Source organism: Myodes glareolus, chromosome 4 (assembly GCF_982192425.1).
Source record: "Myodes glareolus chromosome 4, mMyoGla1.1, whole genome shotgun sequence".
NCBI lineage: Eukaryota > Metazoa > Chordata > Mammalia > Rodentia > Cricetidae > Myodes > Myodes glareolus.
In genome coordinates this window covers 69,054,774-69,074,999 of record NC_142029.1, presented here as the reverse complement: position 1 = coordinate 69,074,999, position 20,226 = coordinate 69,054,774, and the positions used below count along the sequence as shown (strand labels likewise).

Below are 20,226 nucleotides of genomic sequence, written 5' to 3'. Positions count from 1 at the left end.
AATACACTTTTCTTAGGAGAAGAGAGAGAGAGAGATTCCTCTGAAAAGTCCCTTAGTTTTCCCTCAACTCTGTATCTTGGGTGGTCTGAGAGTGTGGGCTGAAACCATTGATTCTCCTCCCCCTCTCCCCGCGGGGGTGTGGGGGGAAAGCGGGAGTTTGCTAACCAGAACTGCTCGGCCAATCGTTGCCCTGAGAAAGTTTGGATTGTGCTCTTATTTCATTAGGCTGATTGGAGCAGCCTTGACTCGGAGGTACAGTCCCTCCCCAAGGGATTCCGTGTACAGTTACACGGCTGTCGCTGCCTGTGCGTGCGCTGCCTGTGCGTGCGTGTCCTTTCAGGATAGCAACCCACTCCCGCCTCAATCCCCAGCTCCACCTCCTCCACCTTTTTTGCTTTTATCTAGTGTCTCCCTTGCTCTTTCTCTCTCTTTTCCCTTTCCCCTCCCACCACTGCCTCTTCTTCCAGCCCTCCACGCTCCTGCAGCGCCAAGCCGGCTCCCCAGCGCAGTCGGCTGAACGCAAACCACTGAGAGTTTGCTGCGCAACCCCTTGGGGCCTGGGGCTGCCGAGTCCCGCTAAGGCAGAGAAGCCGGCAGAGCGAGCAAGCGCAGCGGAAGACAAACACGCGAGCGCGCGAGGGAAGCCCCAGGAGGGCAGCCGGGTGGCGAGGCTTGACAGGCGACAGTCACTACGTCCGGGGTCGCCTCTCCCGCGGCGGACTGCGTGAGGAAACGCGCTCCGAAAAGTTCTAGACCGCAGGAGGCGGCGTCCCCACCAGTCCCCTCCTTGCGGCGCTCCAGGAAAAGGAACTTGATCTACTGGCAGGCTCCAGCTGCTCGCTGAACGTGAGAGCGGATAGTGCCACCGGCCCCGGGGTGGGGAGCCGCGAGTGGGAGCCGCGAGCCAGGCTTCAGGTGGAGGGCACTGGGCAGCGGCCAGGGACCCCGATGCCGGCGGCTAACATGATGGAGAACCTGCAGCTGCCCGCTCTGCAGGTGCCCGAGCCGCAGGGCGCGCCCGAGGGCAGTGCGGTGTGGTCCAGTTCGTCCACCCCCACGCTCCGCCGCCGGCGCTTTAAGATGCGCCGAATGAAGAACGTGCAAGAGCAGAGCCTGGAAGGTGGACTGGTAACCCCAGATCTACCCGGCGTCCTGGCCCCGGGCAAGGAGTTCCTGCAGCTGCCGTCCATTGAGATTACGCCCTCCAGCGACGAGGACACCCCGTGGTCCAACTGCTCCACACCCAGCGCGTCCCCGCGCCGAAAGCGCTTCCTGCTCCGCAAGTGGCTGCGGGTGAGGGAGCGGAAGGAGTGCAGTGAGAGCAGGTAGGTCCCCGTTTCTCTCTAGCAGTCTTCCCCCTGCACCTCCCGCTCCTCCCCAGAGCCGTCCAGGGCCCCAGGGCATTCTGGTGGAAACTTCCGGGACCAAAGCTGGAGCTTCTCACGTCACCAAGGCTCAGGAGCTGCCAGGGCACCAGTGCTAGAGGTTTTGTCTCCATAGCTCAGGACTAGGGACTTGATAGGTTAACATAGATTCATGCTGCGTTTCATCTCATGATCCTCACAGCAAGAATGAACAGTAAAATAGCACTCGTATTTGTTGAGTCCTTACTGTGTGCAGACTGTTGTAGTGAGTGCTTCTCCCTGCCTCCAGATTCCATCCTCAGGGAAACTCTAAAGTAGAGAGTGAGATGATTCCACTGGGGTTGAGATGGCCAGGGCCAGCGAGAGAAGTTTAAGTGGCGCCTCCACGTGGAATTCCGAATTCCACTTCACTTTTTGTCATTTTTCCTACGTTAAGATGCTCATACAGGTCTAGATGCCTAGGCAGAAGTGAAGTGTTCATCACATATCCTACCTGTCAGAGGCACATCTCTTGATCACCCTGCCAGCTCCAGTTTTGCTAGGTAGGTGTTTGCTGCCCACGTCCAAGAACTGGTATGAAGCTTGCACGGTACTTACACATCAAGCCTTGGTGGCATGGAGTTCCCACTACTCGTGGATCCCATGTCTCACCCCCCCCCCATTTGCTTTGAGTCTCAGGGGCTCTGTTATCAGGATGTTTGTGCTGATGGGGGGGGCATTGTTGTGGTCGATGGAGGTAACTAAGTTATGAATCACTTTAATGGGGATCATTTCATTCACCCCATTTGCTCAGCTTCATTCAGGTTCACTTAGGAAGCATTTATTGAGTGGCTCTCAAGAGCTCAAGTGTGGCACCAGCTAGTGGTGGTGATGCTGAGAAGGGTTTCCAGGTTGTGAAGGGATGTGGAAGCTAAGCGTGATAGGATACTAATACAAAAAATATCTGCCTAACACAAAGGCGCACCCAGCATCTCCAAAATAAAATAAATGAATAAAACTGTGTGATACCTGAGTGCAATCCTAGACCTTAAGAAGTGGAAGCAGGAAGACTCCTGGAGTTTCAGATATGCGTTGGTCACCTGGAAAGGATGGCACCTCAAAAACCCAAACCTAAAGGAAACAAAACAAAAACAAACCAACGCACCATGTAACAAAAAGAAGTTGAGACGTGCAAATTTTGTTCACAATAAAGCGATGGGGCCATTGTCACCTGTAGTGGTTGTGCAAGAAAAGGGAAGCTTGGAGACATGGAATAAGCCCTGGGAGGGAGAGGTTAAAACCATGACAAGTGCAGACAGGATTAAAAAAACAAAAACAGCGAGATACATGTGAGGTCAGGTGCAAAGACGGACTAAGGGAGCAATATGGTAAGAATCGAAAGAAACTAGCGTGTGTGATGTGTCTTCGTGGTGTTGAGGGCTAGGGTTGGGTTACGCGGGAGATGACCCTTCTGAGTCTTGGGACTCCTCCCAATGATTTACCATGAAATCTCTCTCCTGTTTGCAGTGACTATACAGTTTCTCCCAGATATGGCTTTCGGGGCAACAGGTCTTTCTTTTCCAGCATTCCACCCTGTTGCTTTTTTTTTTTTTTTTTTTTTGCAGAGTAGAGGGAACTGAGGATTGATGGGGGTTAATCTCAAACTAGACCAGCTTGTCAGCTCAGGTACTTTTCCCTCAAATATGAGAGACCCGAATAGAGGCATTGACATCCTGCCACATCTACTGAAGACAAAATATAGAGGAGAGAGTCATTCATTGCTAGCTAACGTAGGCAGGGGGAACTGAGCAAATGGAAGGAAAATGTTTCTGATTTTGAGTTATTTAAGGGTATGGTAGAATATTATTTTTTATTGAAGTAGGAAGGATAATTTTAAAAATAGGAAGGTTATTTTACCTCCTAGGTATAGCTTAAGGCAGTTTTATTTTTTTTAATGTGCTGGCATATGGGGTTGGAAGAAAATGTATGTCTTCTCATCTTTTGGTATCCATGGAGGTTGGCTCCAGGTCTTTTTGTAGTCACCAAGTTCCTTGTAGAAAGTGTCATGGTATTTGCATATAACACATACATATTTTCCCATAGATATAACTTTTCACTGTGCACGTGTGTGTGCATGTGTGCATGTGCTATATGTATGCTTGTACATGTGGAGCTCAGAGGATAGCCTTCAGAAAATGATTTTTCTCCTCAACCGTGAGGATTCCAGGATTTGAACTTGGGTATCCAGGCTAGTGACAAGTGTCTTTGCCTGCTGGTCCATTCGGTGGCCTCTGTTTCTTCATACACTTTAAGTCATCCCTAGGTACCTTCTAATACAAAGCACAATGTAAATGTTATCTAAAGAATTGCTGTACTTCATTATTTGGAGATCAAGGCTGGGAAAGGAAGTCTGTTTCTGTATGTGCATGGAGGTGCATGTCAGTAACTCAAGCATTAGGGAGGCTGGAGCAGGATGGCTGGGAGTTCAAGGCCAGCCTGGACTATATAGTGAGGTCTAGTCTGAAACAAAGTCCACATATGTTCAGTATAGATAATTCTTTTCTGTATTCTTCTATCTCTAATTGGTTGGATCTGTAGATTCAGAACTGGGAGATACAGGCCAAATGCATAAGTCGAAAAAGGCAGAATGAGCTGGGGATGTAGGTCATCCTTGGCTATGTAGTAGATTTCAGACTAGCCTGGGTTCAATGATGCAAACAAACAAACGACAGCAAATCAGAACCAAAGTCAAAGCAGCACAACATGGAATAGTGTCCATACGCAACCATCCTGTTTTCACTGCCCACTACCTGCCCCCTTGTGGTGACCCATAGGTGTTCACTGATGATAAATAAGTTCCTTTCCTCTTTCTGAAGTGAGAGTCTCCTTATTCACAAATCTGAGAAATTTTCAGTGGGGAGATGAGTCTAGAGATGAGTTTTTTAAAAACAAAATTATTGAAATATGATTTAGAAAAGCTGGGCTTGGTGGCACTCACTTTTATTCCCAGCACTCAGGAGGCAGAGGCAGGCAGATCTCTGTGAGTTCGAGGCCAGCCTGATTCACAGAGTGAATTCCAGGTCAGCTAGGGGCTGTTACTCGGAGAAATCCTGTCTCAATAAATAAAAAATAAATAAATATGATTTAGATGTCACACAATCAATCTTTTCAAATCCTAATGAATTTGAAGCTGAGAGTTTAACTCAGTAGTAGAGTGCTCTCAGTGCATGCACAGGACCCTGTGGAAAACAGTATTTGATATCGGGATGGAAAAAAGTATTTAATCCATTTTTTATATTGATAGATGTGTGTACACATCCGCACAGTTAATTTTAAAGCATCCTTTTGTCAACACACACACGCACAAAACACACATCATATACACACAAACACACATACATACACAGCCATACCATTTAGCTAGCACCGTCAAGCCCCCAACCCCCCATCTGAATCACCGGCTTTAGATATCCACTAATTTCCTTTTTATAGACTGCCAAATTTTAGAAGACCAAATGTCTATTGAGGATGCAAATGGATGGCTATCTTACTGTTTTCTGTTATAACAAAATCCTTGAGACTAGATGATTTTATTTATTTATACATTCACTTATTTATTGATTGAGACAGGGTCTCATGCATACAAGCTTGACCTTGAACTAGTGATCTTCCTACCTCTATTCCTTAATGCTGAGATTACAAGTGTGTGTCATGCCTGGCTTTAGTTTCTTCATATACAAAGTGGAATTAACTCAGCGGGAGCCAGTGTAGGTTCTGAACAATGAATAACTCGGTGGAACAAGCTTGGTGGAACAAGTTCTTAGAGTCAGTGCTGTCCCAGACCAACAGCGACAATAAAATGTGAAGAAACGAATTAATGCCTGCATGTGTTCCCAAATCTCTTGGCCAAAAATGGTTGTGGTAATTGTTTAAAGCCCAAACTGAGCATTAGCGTCTCCTATGGCCTCCTGAATTCTGGGAGAAAGTCAGAAGTCAGGCAAAGCCGTGTGTCCTAGGATGCTTCTTAAGAGAGGAGAAGAAAAGCTGGCATGGGACGGGTGAGTTGGGCAGTGGGCAACTGAAGCCTGTTTTCCTGGAGGACACAGAAGAATTTCTTTGCTCTTCTCCCCTGCGCACCTCCTAGCTGTCACCTTTGCACCATCTCTCACTCCGCCAGCCTGCACCCTGCTTCTGTAGGACATCCCTACCCTGTAACAGTTGCTCACAGTCTAGCAGACTAGCTGCTAGAGAAAGCCCTCTTTGGCTCCATCTGACCTTTAGTAATGGTACCCACCAATTCTGCCCAGTCTGGTGTGTTAGGCTATGTCTATGGTGCTACGATAGCTGGTTGGTTGGTTGGTTGCAGGTATATATCATCCATATGTTTGTCTTGATTCTCCATTGCGTCCTCTGGTCTTTGCAGGAAGATTTGCTTCAAACTTCAGGTAGTTGCAGGGAGCAGGGTGAGTTTGGGCATCCAGACTACTCTACTCGATCCAACTTTGCTTGGTTCTTATTTCTATAGTCAGCTATTCAGTACACACTGCTCTGTGTGGTAGAGAAAAAGAAACTCACGTCCCTCTTCCCACAAAGGAACAAAGCCATGTAGAGGGGGCTGTAAACGGTTAGCATGCAGAGTAAGCAGTCAGCACAGGCTAGGGTTAAGGAGCAAAGACTTCTACCAGTCCCATAATTCCTTGAGACGGGGAGTAAATCTTACTTTGTGGCAAGATGCCTGTTAACTGTCTTAAATTCATGATCACCGTTAATCCTCACAACAGTCACCTGAGGTAGGCTTCACGGGGGAAGAGCCGGCGGTAAAGATTAACTTGTTCCTGGTCTCCCAGGAGCAAGGCTAGGATGTGAACGGTGTATTCGTTCCAATCCCGGGTTCTCTATAGTCCTGGCCTGCCGACCTCGCGTGCTTGAGAAGGTGTGGGTGTGGAGAAGTTGCATATGAGGCAAGATGGGAATTCTGGAGGCACGGGAAACTGCTGAGCGAGTCTGGGTGGGGGATGTGTGGGAGGCACAGCTGTGTGTGGGCACCGATGATGGTTTAGGCCGTCTACCCCAGGAAAGGCAGCCTGCCTTTGCTTGTAGATGTGGTTTCTAGATTAAAATAGTTTGTGGAAACTGAGACGTGGAGATGGAGCCCTGTGGGCTGATTCACGCCGGCCAGGTTCCTCTGTGGGAGCTGGTATTTCGAGAGTTTCCATGTGGTTATGCGCTCAGCCAATTACAGGAGACCACGATGAGCGTGGGGCCCGATGAGCAGGCGATAATCCCACCCCTCTCGGGTAGTCCCTCTCAGACATTGTGTAGCCCCCAGTTGTTAGGCTAGTCGCTGATGATGGCGTCTGGCTTACTCGGTTTTCATTAAGGCGCCTGAATGGCTAAGCTGCCAGCGGGGAATTTTCTTCCTGACCCTAGTGAGTAAGCTGTCAACTCTGGAGCAGGTGTTTAGAGGCTGGACGTGGTTGCTGAGCTGCCGCCGTGTGTACATGAGCTTTAGGGAGACCGAGGGTTTTCCTGGCGCCTCTGACTTTTGGGATTTGATTTCCCTCTTGTATAGTCCAAAGCTGTGTGTGACTTACCAAGGGGCTATATACCTGGGGGTGAAGGAGAACATAGTTGAATAATATTGGGACCCAACATTAGAGATGAAGGGGAGTTCCTTCTCTCAGAGGGGAAGGTTAAAACCTCTCTGAGGCAGGTGACCCACGCCTTTAGTTCTAGCACTCAGGAGACAGTGACAGGCAGATCTGTCTTGGAGGCCAGCTATGTCTATAGAGTGAGTTCCCGGACAGTCAAAGCTAGACAGAGAAACCATGTCTTGAAACAAACAAACAAAAAAACAAAGCAATCTCCCCAAAACAAAACCAAAAACCACCACCAGCAACAGCAAAAGGCCTCCCTCAGGAACACAGAATGAAAATGAAACCTGGGCTTTCAAGCCGGAGAAAGGAGGCAGGATGTGGAGGCTTTGAACTGACGAAAAGATTTCAGACAGTGGTCGGCCACCCTTGTGCTTCCAATGGCAGCCGTATGTCACCTCCAGAGGCCATATTGAGCGGGTGATGTAGCCCAGTGATAGAAGGCCTGCCTAACAGATATGAGGCCCCAGGTTCAACCCCTTATACCTCAAAAAATAATAAAAATAAACAACAATAATAAATAGTGAGGTAGTATTGATTTCAGATATTCCTGTTTTCAATTGTGTTCCTGGATTTTTGAGTTAAGTCACATAGTTTAAAATGCTAGAAAAATATGTTCATGCAGAGCTAAGGCTGTTGGTTGAAGAAGACAATGATAAAAAAAGGGGGGGGGAGGGGAAGGCCTCAGGGTATTTCCCTGGATACCCCAAAAGAGCTTTTGTTCTTGGTTAGATGGTGTGAAGTTTGCTCTGCTTCCTGTACATTCTTCCTGGTCCAAGACTCAGAGGGTTGTGACTTGATCTGAAGGAGAGATAAGGAAATGAAGTGACCAGGGAAGCCTTAGTGGCTCACTAGCTGAGACTCAGACCTGTGACCTGAAGTCTTGGTCAGTCCCTATCTAGTTCTGGCATCTCTCAAGCACCAGGCTCTTTTTTTTTTAATTCCTTTATTAAATTTTTTCATTTATTTTACATACCAACCACAGTTTTCCTCTCTCCTCTCCTCCCGTTCCCTCCCCACACTTCCCATCTACCGACCCCCCAATCTACTCTTCCTCTGTTCTAAAAGGGGCAGGCCTCCTATGGGAGTCAACAAAACATGACTTATCAAATTATGGCAGGACCAAGCTCCTCCCCGCCCCGTGCATCAAAGCTGGGCAAGGCATCCTAGCATGGGGAATAGATTACCAAAAGCCAGCTCAAGCGCCAGGGACAGGTTCAGATCCCACTGCGAGGGACCCCACAGCACCAGGCTCTTTTTAAGGCCTCTCCCCTGATGCTGATAACACATTACATTCCTGGGGTCGAGCTTGCCCCTGGCCTGGAGCCTCTGCCTTGAGGTTTGACCACAGCTGTTTGCTGTCTTACTGCTCTGGTTGGGAGTTTAGCCATGAAGTGGTGGGGCAGAAAGGAGATAAATAACAACCTCTTTTCTCACCTCTCTTTGTGGTGAAAGAATTTGTTGGAGGATCCAGCTTGGGTCTGGTCTATTGAGGTACTCAGGATTGGATACGGTCACTACCACAAAGTCCCCATGACTGAATCTTGGTGGCTTTATCAGAAGGAGAGGCATAAAACAGGGGCATTTTCTTGGTCTTTGCTACCTTTGGATTGTGGTGGATGTGAGCCCTTGAACCTTAAGAAATGAGAGCTAAATAGACTTTGGAAAAGTAATGTTAGCCTGCTGCAAGCAGTTTGTTATAGCAATAAAAATGTTTGTAAAATAGTGACCATAGTCTTATTTGTTCCAATAATGAGAAAATGCAGAAAGACAATGCATGATTAGTCTAGTGATCATGTTTTTGTTTGTTTCAGACAGGGTCTCTTGTAGCCCAGGCTAGCCTTGAATATACTATGGAGTTGAGGATGACTGTGGACTTCTGATATAACTGCATTCCCCAAAATAAAAAAAAAAAAATAACTGCATTCCCCTCACAATGCTGGGATTACAGGGTGTACCATCATGCCTAGCCAGTGCTTAATTAATTTATCTAACACACACACACACACACACACACACACACACACAGTCTTGTTTTACAACCCACGATAACCTAGACTACGCAATTCTGACTGTTCTCACACTCGCAGCCCTCCTCTCTCAGCCTCGAAAGCACTATACTGTAGGTGTCTATCACTACACCCATCTTAGTGGCACATTGTTTCAAAGTTCTCCAAGGTTCTTCTAGCCTGTTGTTTTAGAAGAAGTCACTTTTAATACTATTTAAAGTCAACAAATATAGCCAGTCTCATAGAATAGCTAAGTGCAAAACTTAGGGTAGTAGGAAGGAACAAAATAGTTTGTCATCTTGACCCTGAGTGTTGTATTTGTCATATTATTTTCTAGTATTCTTTTCTTGTTCAGTGTTTTCTTACGATTGGGGGACCTTTGGAGTTATAAGTCCCCCTCTATAAAAAACTCAGTGTATCAAAGGGGCACATGATTTGTAAAAGACACTCTTTCCCCTGCTGATTCTGTGGGGCTTAGGAATTCCTTGACTGGAACCTGGAGCAAAAGTCACACATACTGTGTATTATACCATAGGCCATCCCTGGAGTTTGCATCATGGGTCTCCTGTAACAGTCCTGGAGAAGTTCAGAGTCAATAGTACATTTCTAGAAGCCTGTTCAGCCAGTAGTGACTAGCCTAGTTAGTTCCTCATTGTGTCAGGAAGAAACATCTCCCAGTGGGGGCCACTCAAGTGTGCAGTTTTCCATTTGAACTTGAAAGGCTTCAGCGGCCGGAGTGGCCCCAGCAGGGTAAGCCTTTGCTGGTTCAGTGTCTGACATGAGTGAGCTGAGCACAGGTGCACAGCGTCTCTTGAGTCTGCTAGGTTGCTGGTGCAATATTGAACCTAACACCAATCATCATATAGCTCCATCGTTCATTTTTACTTTCTGGCCATGTCCCTTCTTCTCAATATGTGTTCAAACAGTCCCCTTTAGAAGAAACATTGGGCTCAGTCACCATGTTGGTGCAGACTTCTGGTTGTAGCGCCAGTCAAGAGGTTCTTCTCCCAGTGTTCCCCATTTGTGGGAAGTAGGGTAACTAGGGGACCATCTTAAATAATAGCTACATTTATTGTTGTTTGAGCCAGTGTATCCCTAGTCAACTTTGAACTCACTATGTCACTGAGAATAGCCTTGAACTTCTGATCCTCTTATCTTAGTCTTCCCACTATGTCCTATATTTCATGGCATTGAGATTAGAACCCAAGGCTGCCTGGATTGGAGACAGACTGAGTTACATCCTCAATCCTGGCTGCATTCACCCCTGCCCCATGTGTGTGTGTGTGTGTGGAAGGATGCTTGTGCAAAGTGTGTATAAATATGTGTTCAGATGTCTGCAGAGGCCAGAAGAGGGCATTGCATATCCTGGAACTGGGATTGCATATCCTGGTCATGGGCTATATGATGTGGATTCTGGGAACCAAATTCTGGTCTTCGGCAAGAGCAGCAAGCTATCTTAACCGCCGAGCCATCTTTCTAGCCCCAGCTATTTGAATTCTAACCTCATTTGTCTGGATAAGGAAGCACAATGTGCCTCGTGAGGACTTCAGGAATTCTGACAGGGGTTCTACAATATAGTTACCGTTTCTTTGGAATTAGTCATGCTTCCAGCACTTGTGATTGCAGTCCTGATCATGTAGCTACTTTTTCTCTTCCTCCTCCTCATCCTCCTTCTTTGTGGCAGGTTCTTTCTATTATATAGCTCTAGGCTGTGCAGGAACTCACTATGTAGATCAGGTTGGCTTTGAACTCACAGAGATCGATCTGTGCTTCCAAGTGCTGGGATAAAGTGTGTGCCACCATGTCCTGCTCCATGTGACTTCTATATCTGATAAGAAAAAGAAAGTTGAAACTGTATAAGGAAAAGAAGAAGAAGGAGAAGGGGAAGGAGGAGGAGGAGGAGAAGGAGAAGAGTAGTAGGAGGAGGAGAAGGTGGAGGAGGAGGAGGAGGAAAGATAAAAGGAAAACAAAAAAGTAGAGCCTATTGGCAGGTAGCTTGGGGTCACAGTGTGGTTAGCAGGCTTAGGTTTATCTCTTAGACCCAAAGACATCTGCTGTGATTTGACTGTGAACGTCAAGAATGTACGTATGGAACTTGATCTCCAAATTCATATGTGAATGTCATTGGGGGTTCCAACCCATAAGAAGGCAGTTAGGAAACAAAGATATCACAAGGGTGAAGTACCCATGGTGCTTTATAAGAAGAGGAGGAGATCCCAGAGTGGGGTTGCCTACTGTCTCACTATGTGGTGCCTTCCACCTGAAAGGACAATAAAGAAGGCTCTTCGCAGCTTGTGTTGCCGTTATGCTTCAAGAGCCATGGCCCAAGTCATCCTCTGTTCTTTATGATTACCAAAGTTTGTATAATTGTCTGGCACTAGAACACAAACTATCAAACCAGCATGTCCTGCCCCCTGCCTTTCTTTTCAAGGTCTGCCAATAAAGAGCATAATCTACCTAGTGGAAACTCTTCCTTCGCTCCTGTTTTGTTGATTGTAAGCACAGATTCATGATCCCTTTCTCTATCAGTCAACTGCTCCGAAGAGAATCTCTCCTTCTAACTGTTGGGTACTATGGGCTGTTAGGTGTGTCCCCTGTCTTGAAGAAATGATGGTTGGACTTCCAAATTGGTACAGGGTGTTCCGTTTTGGTTTGTTTGTGGCATCCTGGGCATTTGCATCTTCCAGCGGTTATGTACTCAGAGTCAAAGGCAGTGCCTATTCCTGATGAGACCCATTAGTAGTGCCCTATGGCTGTCAGCATCAACCAGCCTTGCCAACTACGCCAACATCTTTCTCCAGGGGAGCCTGCTACATAGCCATCTGCGGTCTCTGTCCCTGTTCTTCACATTATGGGCCTCAGAGTATGTCTGGGCTCAGCCTGTCTCTGTATTGTTGCAATATTGCTATGTCTACTTTCATCATGGATCCAGGTGACTGCCATAGATGAGCACACATATTACTTGTTGGTTCTAGGCACCATCTGAGCCTGGATGGGGTTTCTTCTTGTGACATCAGAGTATCCTGTTTTAGTAAACCCTGCAAATTCCCATAGTGATAGCCGTAGGTTTGTGACCTGTATAATCATCTTACGTTTTATCAGATCCGATTCCATTGCCTTTATGCTTTACCAGGGACTAGGCCACTGGCCCTGGAGAGAATAAAAGACCCAAGCCTGGGAGTTATACCACTGCTGAATTCTTTGACTATTGCTAAAACCAGCATACATAATTCAGCCCGTGCAGCTGATCTGCTTTTTCTTCTTCCATCCAAAGTGGCATCCTTCCAAACAGGATGTTTTCTGTTCTTCTTGGAACTGCCATGTGCAGCGGCAGGCAGCAGGTCTTTGTTGATCGGGTGAGAGCCATTTATAGGACCCTGTCTGAGTGGTGACAGGTCTTGTAGTGTTCTATGCAGCTCTAGAGTCTGTCTGGGGGAAAGGAGGCTCACTGCTCATATCGCTTCCTAGAGTCCCGACAAACCCAATCTTGAATAAGTTGTTTGCATTCTGTAACCCCATGTCCCAGGAGTTGTTGTTTCCTTCTCTCAGGCCTCTGAGTAAGTCTATCTAGTCTCGTATCAGTGCAAAGCTACCCTGAAAGGAATTTATCCATACTAACACTCCCATGTTGTGTGAGGTTGGACAGTCTGGATCCAATCCATATTCCTCAATGGACAGAGTCCCCTGCCTTACGCTTTATCGCATGAGGTGTGAAAAGCATTACCCAGTCTTCATGGGTCCATGCCTATAATATAGGCAGATAAAACAGATGAACTACATCACTTAAATCCTGTCTGGAGCATACCAATTTCTCTTCAGCTTTTTATCCCAAGACCACCAATCCTTACATGCCAACTATAGCTGCGTGGGAATTTTAACGGTTGGTTTGGTTTTTATAGTGTTCAGCAGGGCAGGCGTTTCCCAACTAGATAATTTCTGTCTGCTTAAAACAGGTAGAAGAGCCACACCACATCTTTCCCTCTCTTTTCATGAACACTCTTTATATATTCCAGCCACTAAAAAATTATTAACCCTTACAAGCCAATGTTCTCTCGTTCTGATAACCCTCAGCGGAGTCTCCCCAGTGGCTTTGATGCCACAGCACACGGTACTCCTGGATCAGAGTCTCAAGAACCTCCTTTCTCCACTTCCTGGATGCTTAAGCCTTTATTAAACAGAAACCTTGAGGCTTCCTGGGGGTTGGATAAGGGACTGTGGTCATCTTTGCCTGCTCTCCTGAGCCTCTTTCAGGGTGTCAGTGTACTAACTTTGTCAGAGTAACTTTATCCTGCAACATCTGCTGTGTTTCTTTCGGTGGTCATCCTTCCTCTGCATTCCTGTCCAGACTATGCTGTCGTTAGAAGGATTCAACCCCTGTCCTCATCTAGACTGCCCTCATATATATCTTGTACCTGACTATGGCCCAAGGTAATCTCAGATCAGAGTTCTAAATTATCTCCAAACTTTTCAAAACAAACAAACAAAACAAAACAACAAAAAGCCCAAACCCATTCACCTGGCACAGGGACCAGCAGAGAAGAGCTCTCTTTGGTCTGCCGGCCTCAATAGTCGTGTGCTCACACCTCCGCTCCACTCTCATTGGTGCCTCTTCCTGTTCTTAGCATCCTCCTAAGTATTTACATCCCGTTGGAGTAACTAGTGGGGTTCTTCCCTTTCTTTTTCTTCTTTGTTTCACTTTTACTTCTACTTCCAATGCTAGTTTCAAGTCTGGCCACCTATTCTGACCCAACAGCTATAAGCTGGGCTCCCATTCCCTACCCTGGGTTCAAAGAACTCAGAGAGACACCTAAGTTATGCTGTGTACTGCAAATGGTGTAGATAAAGAGGTATGTAGGGAAAGGTGTAGAGCAGAAACATATGAGGTGAGGTGTGGTGGAGGGTCTCTCATGCTTTTCTTCGGTGCGATACCCTTCCAGAACCTCCATTAATTCGCTCACCTGTCCAGGAAGTTCCTGAACTGTGTTGTCTGGGAGTGTTACAGACTTTGATCCTCAACCTCCTCCCATACTCCACTTCTTTTCTCGAAAGTAAGTAGGTTGAAATAAGATTCTACCTCTCTAGCCGGATGGTGGTGCTGGCAGCAGCGGCGGCGGCAGGTCAAGCCTTTAATCCCAGCACTTAGGAGGGAGAAGCAGGAGGATCTCTAAGTATGAGGACAGCCTGGTCTACAGAGCTGTAGTTCTAGGACAGCCAGAACTACACAGAGAAGCCCTGTCTTGAAACAAAACAAAAATTCTACCTCTGTAATATCTTTCTTTGCAGTCTCTTCCCACCCATTTTATTTTTTTTCAAACTCGAGACAAGTTCTCATGTAGTCCAGGCTGGCCTCAAACTCGTGACCGAGGCTGACAGTGAAGTTCTGATTCTCTTGCTTCCGGCTCCGTGTCCAGTTTACGTGGTGCTGGAGCTCAAACCCAGGGCTGCTTCATGCCAAACCACCACTCTGCCAGTCCACATCTGTGACTTTTAACCACTCAGGCTTATGAAAGACTAAGCCAATGCTGAGGCTATGCTGGCTAGCATCACCTTTGGTGTTATCTTGGGGTCTCCTTATCTACAGTAAAAGACCTGTCTCTCTAGAGACTCCAGGGGTCTAAAGGAGGGAGGGATCGCAAATGAAGACTGAATACTTTAAAGATGAAAGTCCAGGCAGCCTGCGAGAAAAGGACTAAAATCCTGTGCAGCGCGGTGTCTGGAGCAGCCGGGGAGGTGAAGGGCTTTACCACGGGAGGCAGGAGAGCCCTGCCAAGTGTTTACAGCACTTAGTCTCTGTTGTGGTTTCTGGCCCAAGCATGTCAGCTAGTGCCAGGCTGACCCCCAAGCAATCTGCTTGGTCTAGCCAACATTGTTTGAGGCTGGGTCATTGCAGTCTGAGGCTCCTTTTGACCTTTTTGTGGAGTCTCAGGCTTGGATAGAATGGCAACAATAAAGGTTATTCTGGGCAGGTGGAACGTCTCCACGAAAACAGCCCTTACTTAGCACAAGTGCTGACATGCTCTCGACGCCTGGGTCCATGGTGACCTATGTCTCCCTGACGTGGGAAAATCGCACCAAAAAAAAAAAATCAAAAAGGGAAAACACTGTATTGCTTCTCTTGGCTACTTCTGTCTATGTTTTGATCTATGCCTTTGAGAAAGTTTTACCTAAGATCCAAACAAACCCCCATGGTACCTTTGACTACTTTTCCCTTGTGCTCCCGCGGTGGAGATGGAGGGGCACTAGTTCTCAGCGCCCTGGGGAGTCCTTCGGAGAACTATTATTAGTAACTAGGGCCATTTCTTCCAGACTGTTAGGAAAGTCCTGGCTTCGTACTACCAGGTGACGAATTGATTTTTCTAGAGAGGTCTTTGGACCGTGGCAAACCTCTTGGAAGAATTTTCAACTCTACATGGAAAGGTGACTTGCCCATTTATAAAGCTCCTAAGAATCCCGAGTTCTTTCTCCCAAGTGTCTTCTCCATCTCCAGCCACTTCCTAAACGCCATGCTTGATTGTCAGGCTTTCTGTTCCATTGTCAGGGAAGTTTAGGTTAGATTAGATAGCTCAAGAGAGGAGGGGAGAGGAGGAGAGAGGAGGGGAAAGGAGAAGAGAGGAGAGGAGAGGAAGAGAGGGGAGGGGAAGAGAGAGGAGGGGAGGGGAAGGGAAGAGAGGAGGGTTACAATGTCCTGATGTTTTCCCACTTCTCCCCCACTTTTCCTCTGTGAGTTCCTGCTTCTTCCTCTGCAGGTTTGGGGCTGGAGATGTAGCTCAGTTGATAGAGTGCTTGCCTAGCATACGTGAAGGCTGGGGTTGGATCGCCAAGACCATATAGAATCAGGTATTGGGATACACCCCTGCTATGCCAGTGTTTAAGTGGTGGCGGCAGGAGGGCCTTCATCCTTGGAGTTGGAAGCCAGCCTGGGCTACATGAGACTGTCTCAAAGGAGAGAAGGGGAGGGAGAGAGAGAGGGAGGGAGGGAGGGAGAGAGAGACAGAGAGAGAGAGAGACAGAGAGAGAGAGAGAGAGAGAGAGAATATGAAAACTTAGGTCCTATGGCAGGTAGATTGATGAGGTGTTCATTTCAACTGCGAAGAAACGATGTCAAAGCCACACAGCTGCTCAGTGACAAAGGTGGCTAGAACTCAGATCGCTCGCCACCCAAGTGTGCTGTCCTCTGTTTCTTGGGGGTCCCATCTGTATTAATTACTTTTCTGTTGCTATAATAAAACACCATGAGCCAAAAGCTATTTAAGGAAGACAGGGTTTATCTTACCATAGGCTTCCAGAAGGATAGAGTCCATCACGACAGGGAAGGCACAGCAATAGACAGGGAAGCAGGAGCAGGAGCTGGCTGGTCACAGTTTCATTCCCACACAGAAAGGAGAGAGTAACAGGAAGTAGAAGGAGGCTATTAACTTCTTGCCTCTCCCTCCATCCACCAAGGGACAGACTCCTCTAGCAAGGTTCTACTCCCCCAAAGCTCCATAATCTCCCCAAACAGCACCCACCCATTGGTGACCAAGTGTGCAAATACATGAGACTGTGGGAGACATTTCTCTGTCAAGCCACCACAGCTGTTGCCAGGGTGGAATCCTACAGTCAGCCATGCAGCCCGTGACCTTCAGGCAGCCTCCTGTCTGTCAGAGCAGGAAGATAATCTTGCTTGTGATGAGTTCCCAGCATCAGTCTTAGAAACCAGCAGGGGCGGCACAGAGTGGAGACTCGTTCTGTTGATTGGTTCTCTCTGTGGTCCTGGGCAGGTTGTTTCATGTCCTCAAGTCTTAGTGAGACTGTAAAAGGGGGGTTCTTTTGAGATGACTTAGCAGGAAGCCATCACCCCACCCGCCCCGTCCTTCAGTCTCATGACCTGAGTTCTATCCCCAGACTCCACGTAATGGGAGAAGAGAACTGACTTTGACCTCCATGTGTTTACTAAGGCCCATGCATGCATATGCATGTACACACACACACACACACACACACACACACACACACACAATGATAACTCTTAAAAAAGAGATCGAAACAGAGAGTATATGTATCTTCTTCATTTTTTTTTATGACAAAATTGATGAAGCTTCTGTGGCATTCCGTGGGCCTCAGAATTTACCACTCTGGTTAATGTAGGCTGAAACAGTCATTTGCTGTTGCTTTGACTATTTATGAGCTGCCAGGATTTGATCTGCCGGTGAGATCTGAAAACTACGTGTCAGCCTCATTTTTAGAACCCAGCGACTGTGCTGCCCATCTGCCACTGCAATGATGGCCCATGCCAGGTTTTGGCTTCTCATTTCCACTTCTCCTTTTCCCCTCCTCTGGCTCACACTTCTCCTTCTCAGGCATGTGTACTAACTTTAGTATAGTTGATCCACTCTTGGCTTTAACGGCTTCTTTCTATAGTGACAGTCTTAATTCATTTTCTAGGGCTATCACAGACTCTCTGAGGATGGGTAATTCGTAAAGATAGAGATTTGTCTGCCCAGAGTTCTGGAGACTGAGAAGTTCAGGATCCAGCTTTCTGAGTTGTGTCCACTGGAAGGAAGGAATACTTTGTCTGCACATGGTAGAAGAGCAAGGTGGGGGCCGACAATGCTCTGTTGTGATGGTGCTAATCTTACCCGAAAAGGCATGGGGTTCCCTACCTCAGCAGAGATGATTCCTCAGATTTGAATTCTCAGCTCCACGCATGCCAGCTTCATGTTTGTATCCACTTTCACGCTTGATCTCCGTCACAACCCCTCCCCTTTATCCTGCTCTCTGCAGCAGACTGGGCTAACTGCTCTGTTTCCCTTTCTGTGTCCTGTGTTGCTGTTCCCTGACCTCCGTCTCCACCCAGGGTCATGTTCAGTTCCTTCAATATGGTAATCGTTTGCTTTCAAGTCTTTGTAGACATTGTTCCTTCCGGCAGGATTGCTCTTTCGCGACGCTGTGCCCTTCGACCTGCTAAGGCCTTCTCCTTTGGCATAGTTAGACCTTTGTCCAGGGCATATTTCCTGGAGACTTGGGTCTTCCCTACAGGCTGCTGAAGCAGCTTCTGTGGAGTGGATTACACGTTTTCACTATGTCCCTTTCCAGAGTCTGAGCTGTAGACGCAGTTTACATTACTCACCAGAGAAGCCTTTTGCATGGCACAGAACAGGAGCTTGGTGACTATGGATTTCAGGAATGGACGGATAATGACATGATGAAAGCAAACAGGAAATTCGATTTTCATGGACTTCGAATATAAACCATCCTTCAGACAATGCATCCTCTTAAATCAGAATAATTCTTCCCATATGCCCCTTATGTAAATGTCAACTGTTCTGTTGATTCGCTTGGCTGATAGTTTCCTTTGTTTTCGCTGTATTTGACCTGTGTCCTCTGGAGACCAGGGGCTGCAGTTCTTTTAAAAGTGGGCTTTGTTCAGAGAAACCGGGTTTGGTGTCATCAGGAGGTAAGTGATGGTGTTGCCTAAGATGGGATTCTGGCAAGCAGGATGATAATAGGGCCAATATTTTGTCTGCTGTTTGACCTGAGCCTCTGGGTGCAATCTGCAAATGTCTGTTAGTACACGCCTCTTACACATACACACAAGCTGGTGGGAGCTTTGAAGGGTATTTATTTTTGGAGCTGCGGTTGCCATGGTAGCAACACTTCTTCTCATTCGTCTTCTACTTCCAGGTCAGGACATCAGTTGCTCCTCTTGAGGAGGAGCAGGATTTTGGAATAGATGCTTTCTTCCACCATCGTGCCCCCAACAGTTTGTCCAGCCAGTGTTTAGTAAACACATACTATGTGCCAGTTTGTGTTCTTGACATCAGACACTTGAGAAGCTAGCTCTTTCGTCCTCCAGTAGATTTGACACCCCAGGGGATCGAGATGGAGCAAATTAACCAAACAGTACTAGTTCCTGTTCACTCATTTTTTTGCTTCTTAGACATCTGAAGCAGAGGCTTGCTCTGCTGCCCAGGCTGACCTCAAATGCACCATCTCTTTGCTTTAACTCCCAGGTGTGGGATTACAGGAACAGGCTACCCTACCTACTTCTGCCTCTTGGCTTAAATGCAAGTTATTTGGGAACACTACCCGAAGAGGGTTAGTTTCTTTTCTAAAATTCAGTACTCAAGAGTTGTACTGGGCGGTGGTGGCTCACGCCTTTAATCCCAGCACTCGGAAGGCAGAGGCAGGCAGATCTCTGTGAATTGGAGGCCAGCCTGGTCTACAAGAGTTTTAGTTCCAGGACAGGTCCCAAAGAGAAAAGAAAAATATAGAGCAGGGGAAGAGCCGGCCCCTGACTGTGGGAAGCCGGCTTCTTCCCTTCGGTCGTGGGACTTCATCTGATTAGCTTAATTTGAGGTGGACTTTCAGAACGCAGACACATTTGCTGCTTTGACTTTGTCCAAGACCTTGGGAGATGACGGGATTAAGCCGAATCTGTCACTGCAGCTGTCAGATGCCAGAACACTTGTTGTGCTGGGGTTGGCGAACCTCTTGGCCTTCCAAGAGGAGCCAAGAGCCAACGTTGCCAATAAAAATTGCCCTTTATTACTTAGTGCAATGGCAGAGCTGGAGGATGGCAGCAAGTGGATTTGCTGAGCCTCTGTGGAGTGAGGAACCCAGAACTGGGTGCAGGAGGGAACTACACCTGCCGTTGGGGGGCTCTGTTCAGATGACCGAGAATGGCGTGACACAGGAGAATGTACTGTGGACAGTAGCAGTTCCTTATCGCCCCTAATCTGAGCGGCACCTTGTCCTTTCCAAGCTCCTCAGCAGGAAGGACAGGGACAGACAACAGTGATTCTTGGTGTCTGCCCCCGCATTTACCTCAGTGTCTGGTACAACAGGCCTTCTCGTGACAAGCGGATGGCATGATAATCCCTCACATCATTGCTCCTACATCCCGTGGGGCAGATACGATGAGCAGGCCCACTTAATCCCTAAGGAACTGAAACTCCCAAACAGACCTATCGACGTGCAAGTAAGTGATGACAGAAAACAGACCCCAGAAAAGAGGCAGCGGCATGAGTGCTTTGACCGCATAGATGTGTGTCTGCCTCGTGTGTGCCTGGTACCTGAGGGGGCCAGAAGGGGGCACTGTATATCCTGAAACTGGGGTTATGAATAGTTGTGAGACACAGTGTGGGTACTAGGAACTGAACCCGGGTAATCTGCAAGAGCAATGAGTTCCCTTGATTGCTGGATCATCCATCCAGCCCTGGCTGGATCACATTTAATTCA

At 47.4% G+C, this 20,226-nt stretch overlaps 1 protein-coding gene and 1 long non-coding RNA gene across 2 annotated transcripts in view; one reads left to right on the top strand and one right to left on the bottom strand.

Moving 5' to 3' along the window:
• The first annotated feature begins 285 nt into the window (after positions 1-285).
• Gramd1b (GRAM domain containing 1B) overlaps positions 286-20,226 on the top strand; it is a 161,020-nt gene continuing 141,079 nt past the window's right edge. Inside the window, 1 exon segment of the mRNA XM_087905533.1 lies at positions 286-1,325. Within this exon segment, the coding sequence (XP_087761659.1) occupies positions 949-1,325 (377 nt within the window). The 5' untranslated portion in view covers positions 286-948.
• Positions 16,252-17,789, bottom strand: LOC146894455 (uncharacterized). The gene is made up of 2 exons (XR_015001591.2): positions 17,649-17,789; positions 16,252-16,796 (listed from the first exon to the last, which is right to left on the bottom strand). It is a non-coding gene; the product is annotated as an uncharacterized LOC146894455 (long non-coding RNA).